At 41.9% G+C, this 9368-nt stretch overlaps 1 protein-coding gene across 1 annotated transcript in view; it reads left to right on the top strand.

The window, feature by feature from the left end:
• The first annotated feature begins 746 nt into the window (after nucleotides 1–746).
• The window catches only part of LOC115112741 (neural-cadherin-like), a 231134-nt gene continuing 222512 nt past the window's right edge, over nucleotides 747–9368 (top strand). Inside the window, exon 1 of the mRNA XM_065013013.1 lies at nucleotides 747–1984. Coding sequence (XP_064869085.1) covers nucleotides 979–1984 — 1006 coding nt within the window. The 5' untranslated portion in view covers nucleotides 747–978. The remainder of the gene's footprint in view (nucleotides 1985–9368) is intronic.

Genomic DNA, 9368 nt, shown 5'->3' with positions numbered 1-9368 from the left:
CCATATTCAACAATGGTAGTGATTGTGCTGTGGGAAAGCTCCATATATATACTTCCAAACTTGATTGGTGAGATTGTGATTCCTATTTCATTACTATGTCACCTGGCAGGTAATTTGCCAAGTTAGCAGACATCACAAACATTCCATGTCATAGATATGTATGACTGATTTTGATCATTGAATGGATCATTTTGCATGTAAATCAACTCATCAGTTTTGATCAGCAAAGCCATGTGCATGTAGTTGTTGTGCAAATTGTAGACAATTGTACTTACTGTTTTGCACACTGTCAAAACACGTGCAATTTGCTCAAAATTAATAAGACTTTCAAATCTGGTGTGAACAAGAAACTAAATGTTCAGAGATTTTAGCTTATTGTTTTTGAAAAATAAATTATTTCTCATTCGATAATTGAGCCAAAGCGATTGAGAAAAACGGCAATATCTGTCGTATATATTCCTCAATTACCAATGACAAATCTAGGTTACTGAGTGAAAGTGATAGTTAAAAACATACAGTAGCCTATCATGCCATTGCTACTGGACACGCAGTGGAAATCAGAAAGAAGACTTACTGTATGGGTTGGAATGAAAAACTGATGGACATGAATAATGTGACGTGGCCTTCCCCGAGGAGTCCGTGTAGGCCACGCCCCCTCGAGCACGGCGCTGTCCAGTACCAGAAGCTGCTAGTGCTGTCAGAAACACTGAGCGGAGGCGCGCACTTGAGCTGCATTATCCGGAGAGCTGGGCACGCAGACTGCTGCTTGGAGTGGAGACAGAGAAGACAGCGAAAGTTGCCTAGAGCTAGAGCAATGAATCAAACCACAAAAATGAACAGCATTTTTGTGAATTCAATGTTCTAGATTATAATTCATCCGAAGTTTTAGAGGACTTAAAAATACATATTTTTCGAAATGATTAAGGGGCCTAGAGTGACAGCATAACACCACTCAGTGTGGTACAACTGACAACAGTCATGATTTGGACTATTTTAATATGCTATTTCGTGACATCTGTACTTGGGAACAAGACAGAGGAAAGGATACCGTTCTTTCATGGACATGTATTCGAGAACTCCGAGCCGGGATCCAAAGTAAACGGTCTCAGCATCCCTGTGAAGCGGGTTGACGCGCAGAGATGGTGTTCCAACTCCGGCATGCATCTGAAACTCTTGGGAGACGGAAGTGAAGATTTCCGGGTATTTGCCCACCACAAACGCGGACACATACTTCTGAAAACCTCGATCGTCCTGGACAGAGAGGAGCGCTCCGAGTACCTGCTCAGCCTGGGTCTGTGCTGCCAAAGCTGCGCCACCACTGACCTTGTGGTCGCAGAAGTTGCATCTGTGAAAGTGGACGTTTTGGACACTAATGACCACGAGCCAACATTCCCTAATGCTGATATAAAAATGAATCTGGACGACGCCACTGCTCTGCGGTCTGTGGTGTATAAAGTGACCGCGGAGGATACAGACCACGGGAAAAACGCTGAACTCATTTACTTTGCTCTTCCCAAAAATGGCAGTTTCTACGTCGTTCCAAAAACTGGAGATGTACTGCTTGTGGACTCTATATTGGGTCTTACCGCCCCCATAAAGTTGAACGTGTTTGCGATGGACCACGGTTGGCCCTCACGGACCAGTCAGAGTATTGAAATAGAAATTAATCCCCGGCAATGTCCAGCGGTTCGACAGCCATCCCAGGGCGAACCGAAAATCAGACTACCTCGGAAGTCGAGGTCCCTGCTAGAGTCGGACGAGCCGGTTGTAATAAATGTTTCCGAGGATGCCAGTATCGGTTCTGTTGTAGTGAACTTATACCCAGTGAGGTTTCAGGCTGCCAGCTTTGAGTTGATGGATCCCGGTGCGGACAGCTCGCCGGTCACGGTGAGTCGGGACAGCGGAGATATAGTAATTACACGGCGCCTGGACCGGGAGACGGATCCTCTCGTGGAGATTACTGTGAAAGTTCAGGATAAAAGAGGTGAGAGTGCCTTTGCAATTTTATATTGCTGCTTCAATGTTGTTTCTCTCTTCAACGTACCGTGTTAAAGACATTATGACCTATAAGTGTATTTTTTCTCTCTTTAACTTAAGGGCCTCTGTAACGTAATTATGGGCCACAGTTTGGTCTAAATTTGCCCTCTGAATCGACGTGGAGAACTGACAACATAAGCTACTCATATAGCCTCTCTGTAAAAGTGTCTGGCTTTAAAGTGCAATGATTAAAAAATGTATTCGTTTCTGTGGTTACATGTTTAATAAACACCCACAGCTTTGCCTTCATGATCCCAAGAGGTTGAAACCATGCGTATGCGTAAATTATGCATGGAGAGACGTGCGCCTTGTAAATAGTTACCCTGGGAAAAATGCAATGTGCACAAGTTGAGCTTATAATACACAACATAAATTCACATTATACTACGATTTGTTGTCTGCATATTTTTTATGGTATTAGTGCAGATGTTCTGAATTTACAGGAGGCGTGCGCGGATGCTACTGTTTCTAATGACTCGATCACACCGACAGTGTTTTGCATTTTGGGACGCCTGCGTTTGCCTTGCAGCATTGCGTTACAGAGCGGAGGGGGGCATAACACCTCGATCACATCGACAGGGGTTGGCGTTTTGGTACACCAGAAGTACATTCTTTTCGATATGGAATTCTGAGTTTCCTTGCAGCATTGCATTGCAGAGGAAGTTGCAGTGCGTTCTGTGTGGTGCATACGTTGGCTTTATCGATGCGAACTGTATGAGTAGACGGCTTGACAGAAATGGTAGCAGAAGGTGAATGTTGAACTTTTGTTGCACACATAACCAGATGATGCTGCATACCATTTTGCGCAAAAAAATGTCGTCGGTGTGATCGAAGCATACCTGTAGGTTAATAATTATCACCTTCATAAATGGCTCCATTCATGTACTCGTTGAGAGCCAGGCTACAGCTAAAATTGCATTGCTAATGCAATAATATGTGTTATCTGCACTGCTCGCATTGGTAATCCTGCGCCCAGCATATGTGAACCTGTCTGACCATGGATTTATAATGAGTGCTCAACCTCCTTAGTGTTGACCGCAGCAGCTCCAATTGACACATAACATTTGTATAATTGCACGAAATTAGCTGTAAAACTGCAACAAAAAGTGTTGTAAAGCAAATGTATTTGTTTACCTTTTGTAAATAAAATGCCCTTTCTGCTAAGTGATCCCTCTGTACATATTAATTATAGTTTTTAATTACGGTGCTGAGTTAATGTAAGTTAACGTGTAGCAACTAATTGTGTAGCGATTAGGCTATGTATTTGTAGATCGACTGAGGTGAATGAACCTACAGCAACCAATGTGATAATGGATGGGGTAATCTTTGCTTGTGTTTTAGTTTTTGCTGTTCTCCAAATAGCATTTGAGTTTTTAAATTGTATAGAAATGCAGTACATGAGCTTCAACACACACCGACCTCACAAAAAATCTGACCCTGGCTATGGCCCTGTGTCTCAGGGATGATAAACCGCATTGTTTGAAGTGATAGGTGATGTGCTCTCTTTTGGGTTTTGAGTGGGGACCTGTAGATTATTGTAGCCAGAACCTGCAGTATTGGCTGTGTTTAGTGTTCATATTTGCAAATGTATACATTTGCCAGTTGCCTCTGTCAGGCAGGAGTACAACCCACATTTTTATGTTTAATTGCTCAGTTGCCATGCACTGTGCTAGAAACAAAAAGTGCAATATTTGACCCAGCAGTTCTAAAGTGATGGGCGAATTACACAATATCTGCATTCATGCAGATGGTCATTCAACCAGTGCTGCCTGTCTACAACAACGAGCACAGAGAATTTGACGTCTGTGTGTGCAAAGATGGCGCGCTCTGCATTCATTTATAGGCTATGTGAAGTATGGGGGCCTATTTACATGCATTAGAGTGAATTTAAAAAACAATCATTTCTCGTTTTCTCATTTCCCTCGCTGAGTGTTGTGAAATGATTTAATGAATCCTAAAATTGGAGTGTGGTTCAGGTATTAATTAACCACTGTTTTTTAATGATCAAATAATCTACTTGACTTGATTTCAAATGTTCTAGCAGACACCAGTGTTTAATATGAAAAAATCTGTGCTCAGTGAACCGGAATTTCATGTGGTGGGAATGTGGTGGAGTCTAATCCTGCTCGACCTGGCTCCATATGCTGGCATTATCCATGTAATCCCATCTCATACACGTTCTCATTTCTGGGATTTAGAATTTGCAGTACAGTTTGTTGGAGAACTCGTGCGCTTCGAGGGAATAGAGGCTTTAAAGAAATGCGTTTATCGCGAACAGTGTGCTCCATGGCCCACTCACATTTTTCCGCGGTATCCATGCGCTGCGCAGCCGAGGTCCGCTACAACCACCCCTGCATGAGTTGTTGCCAGGATTGTTGATTTAATTAGCTCGGCCTTTGGTGTTTTCATTACTGTCTGTCTGTGTGCTTGTCCCGTGGCCCGAAGACCAGAACCTTCTGTAGATGTTGCGTGTCTGGCAAAGAGGGGTGTGTGTGTGTGTGTGTGAACTGCGAGATAGCTTCTCGGAAGCCAGGGGATTCACAGTAATGAGGTAAAAACAGCTGGCTTCAATCAAGTATGAGAGGTGTGTCAGTTGACCTCACTTATAACAGTATCTGTGAACTAGACCAACTCCCTATTGAGTACATGTAGACTAGCACGCATGATATTCTACATCTAAATTTGTGCTAATAAATGTAGTATGGTATGTTATGTTTCTTATGGTTTGTAATAATTTGTGGATGGCAATCACCCATGACTTGTTACAAATTACAATTCATATTATATGTTAACAAATTACAAAACGTACAATATGTTACGATTTTGAAAAACTTAGAATATGTTACAAATGTGTAAAATGTACAGTATGTTACGAATTCTAGTTAGGTGGCTTAGGTTAGCTAGCTCACTAATGTTATCTTTGCTAGGGATTAGGGTTAAGGGTTAGGGTTAGGTTTAGGAGTTAGTTTAAAAGGTTAAGTTTAGAAGTTAGGTTAAATGGTTAGGGGAACGGTTAGCTAACATGCTAAGTAGTTGCAAAGTAGCTAACAAATAATCAAAGTAGCTAATCAGCTAAAGTTGTACGTGATGAGATTTGAACTCATAACATTCGGGTTGATAGAAATTCACATTATACACCCACTAATCCACCACGACCAGCCACCCTCCTTTCGTTTTTGCGTTAAATAACCATTTGTCTCATGTAACCATACCAAACATAATATATCATACTAAATGGAGTGCCGTGGATTTACATACAGAATAATACGGAATGTTCTGAGACCAGGTGGATCCTACAGGAGAGTAGGAGCATGCAGTCAGAGACAGATGGAAAATGAAAATATATTGTCTGTTATTATTTATTTATCAGGATCAAACAGCCACTGCTATATATCTTCAAACAGCATATTGTATTGCACATTATTAGCCGTCATACAGACATGCACACTCAGCGATGCACAGGTTTCTGACTAGTGCCAGTGAGTGAGCTATGCTGTGGTTTGATAACAGAGCTCTGCTGCAGCTTGTATATCGTGCTTGTTCATTCTGTGACCGTCCCCTTCTCACCTACCTCCACTGGTCAGTTGATTCTCTTTATTAACTGACCAGTGGAGGTAGGAGAGAAGGGGACTGCCTGAGGTGAAATACTGGCTGGCCTGGGGTGAAATAGCCTTCTCATGTGAGTTGGTATCTACTCTCTATTAGCTTTTCTGAGGGGAGTCACCCAGGGCTCTTTCCATTATCTGGCGTTGGGGGAGAGCAGAGCACCACTTGAATCCTATATGGTTATTCCTATCTCTGTCTGGCTGTCTGTGTTATCCAATAACACTGGCCTCAGCCTTACCCTGTCTCAGCCACCTAAGTGGTCCAAAAAACACCCAGCCCCACAGACCTGGGCCCTCTGTTTCTCCCTTTATCCCTTCCTCCCTCCCTCTCTCGCTCCCTCTCTGCCTCCTTCACGTCTTCTCTGAACTCCACGCTCTGAAGTCTCTCTTCCTAATTGCTGTGTGAACTCTGTAATATGGAAATAGAAGGCCTCTTTAGCTGTGTATTGGTTGAGGCTATGGGCTACTGTTTGATATGTCTGGTCTCCATGATATTGCTGCAGTGGGATCAATTAATGTGTGCGTGGGGACGGAGAGGGGGAGCGTGTGTGCAGATCAAACAGGCGTGTGGCGCCAGACTTCCCGTCTTAACGCTCTCTGCCTTGCGGCCCTTTTTACTATCTCTATATCCCATCAGGGTCATAATCACTCTGTCTCTCACGTTCTCTCTCAATCATAGCATGTTTTTTCATGCTTCTCCATCTCTTTCCTTCCACCATCTCTCTTTTTCTCTTACCTTCCCTCTTTCTTTCTCTCTCTCTCTCTCTCTCTCTCTCTCTCTCTCTCTCTCTCAATTCAATTCAATTCAATTTAAGGGCTTTATTGGCACGGGAAACATATATTTACATTGCCAACGTAAGTAAAATATATGATTACAAAAGTGAAATAAACAATAAGAATTAACAGTAAACATTACACTCTCTCGCTGTCTCTCTGTTGTCTAACATATCGTATCAGACCTCTGTCTGTCATGTCGCCCTGAGAGGTTGTGTGATCTTTTCTCTCATACAGAACATGCTATGACTGTCAAAGGCATCAATATGATGGGGTGCATATTTGTCTTGCTGAAGCACGCTTGAAGCTGGCATAACTCTCAATCAAACTGACAAAGAACTGACTACCGCGTCCGATGCGCATTGAGTTTGACAAGAACCCCAAACGTGTTATATACACAGTGGATCTGATCATTCCCCATCCATTCTCCTCTATCTATCTATCCACCATAGTGTTTGACTGTTTGATCCACACAGAGAGAGCTGGGATTTGGGTTTGAGCAGAAGTTGATAGGTTTTCGGGGACTTAATTCCTCTCCTCCCTGGTGTTACTGTTAATCTGATTGGGGAAGAGCCTGGAAATTAAACAGCATATGGGAGGCTTCATCTCTCAGGGAACCAGAAGATTGTGTGCTTGCTCACGTGTACACAACACAAGTTAAATTAGTTTCTCTCTCCCCTCCCCACCCCCTCTCCAAAACACGTACACACGCTGTGCAAACACGTATAGACATACATGAAGACGCATACATCCAAACCCACAGAACATATGTACTCAACACACACCTACGCAGCATATGCTCCGATGCAAACATTCTCACCTGCTGTAGATACCCTCGCTTGCACTCGGCTCGCACATACTTTGCCATGGTATGATCCATGAGCAGAATGTATACCTGTGAACTTCTACAAACTCTCTCTCTTTCTCTTTTTCTGTACTTCACACCCTCTTTTCTCTCTCCTCCACTCTCTCAGTTTCATCTCATCATTTCATAAATGCACACACACACACACACACGCACACGCACACGCACACACACATACTGTACCTTGCACAACAAGCTTAGCAGATTTAAAGAATAATAGAATGATTATAGATTTATATAATGCGTTTCTAATACATTGCATGTGATCTGGAAGCAGATATTCACAAAAATACATACACTACCGTTCAAAAGTTTGGGGTCACTTAGAAATGTCCTTGTTTTTTAAAGAAGAGCACTTTGTTTGTCCATCAAATTAACATCAAATTTATCAGAAATACAGTGTTGATATTGTTAATGTTGTAGATGACTATTGTAGCTGGAAACGTCTGATTTTTCATGGAATATCTACATAGGCGTACAGAGGCCCATTATCAGAAACCATCACTCCTGTGATCCAATGGCACGTTGTGTTAGCTAATCCAAGTTTATCATTTTAAAAGGCTAATTGATCATTAGAAAACCCTTTTGCAATTATGTTAGCACAGCTGAAAACTGTTGTTCTGATTAAAGAAGCAATAAAACTGGCCTTCTTAAGACTAGTTGAGTATCTGGAGCATCAGCATTTGTGGGTTCGATTACAGGTTCAAAATGGCCAGAAACAAAGACCTTTCTTCTGAAACTCGTCAGTCTATTATTTTTCTCAGAAATGAAGGCTATTCCATGTGAGAAATTAACAAGATGTCAATAGTGAGGAGGCGACTCTGGGATGCTGGACTTCTAGGCAGATTTCCTCTGTCCACTATCTGTGTTGTTTTGCCCATCTTATTCATTTATTTTTATTGAAGTTCTCAAGTTTTAATGAAGCTGCCAAGTTGAGGACTTGTGAGGCATCTGTTTCTCAAACTAGACACTCTAATGTACTTGTCCTCTTGCTCAGTTGTGCACCAGGGCCTCCCACTCCTCTTTCTATTCTGGTTAGGGCCAGTTTGAGCGATTCTGTGAAGGGAGTAGTACACAGTGTTGTATGAGATCTTCAGTTTCTTAGCAATTTCTTGCATGGTACAGCCTTCATTTCTCAGAACAATAATAGACTGATGAGTTTCAGAAGAAAGCACTTTGTTTCTGGCTATTTTGAGGCCTTAATCGAACCCACAAATGCTGATGCTCCAGATTCTCAACTTGTCTAAAGAAGGCCAGTTTTCAGCTGTGCTAACATAGTTGCAAAACAGTTTTCGAATGATCAATTAGCCTTTTAAAATGATAAACTTCGATTAGCTAACACAACGTGCCATTGGAACACAGGAGTGATGGTTGCTGATAATGGGCCTCTGTATATATAGATATTCCATTAAAAATCAGACGTTTCCAGCTACAATAGTCATCTACAACATTAACAATGTCAACACTGTATTTCTGATCAATTTGATGTTACTTTAGTGAACAAAAAATGTGCTTTTGTTTCAAAAACAAGGACATTTCTAAGTGACCCCAAACTTTTGAACCGTAGTGTATATGCATGATGAAAATAGATTTTTAGTTGAGTATATATATACCCAAAGTTGATATTTATAGCCTCACTGTTGTGTATTTCTAAAATCCCATTGCCCAGCAATCTGCTTATAGTAGATTGAGTCAGTTTGGAAGGATTAGAAAGGCAGTGATGTGTAAAACAACACACACTTAATTACTGGAAGATTGTAATGTATTAGGATTTACGGTGACGAAAGGGAACGAGGGAGGGAAGGAGATAATGCTTAAGGACTTATTGGAAGCTTTGGGCATTATACCCGATTCCGAGGGGTTGGGTTAAATGCGGAAGACACATTTCATTTGAATGCATTCGGTTGTACAACTGACTAGGTATCCCCCTTTCCCCTTGCCCTTTCTATCCGTAGCTATGAAATGGAGTGAATGGCAAAGTGAGCATGTGAATATACTGCACGGTGCATAGTTTAGCAATGGTAAACAGGTGCTGAAGATTGAGAGAGGGACATGTCACTAAATATATGTCCTGCCATGTACATAAT

This window comes from Oncorhynchus nerka, linkage group LG28 (assembly GCF_034236695.1).
Source record: "Oncorhynchus nerka isolate Pitt River linkage group LG28, Oner_Uvic_2.0, whole genome shotgun sequence".
NCBI lineage: Eukaryota > Metazoa > Chordata > Actinopteri > Salmoniformes > Salmonidae > Oncorhynchus > Oncorhynchus nerka.
The sequence above is the reverse complement of the archived record's forward strand: the minus strand, read 5'-3'. Positions and strand labels throughout refer to the sequence as shown.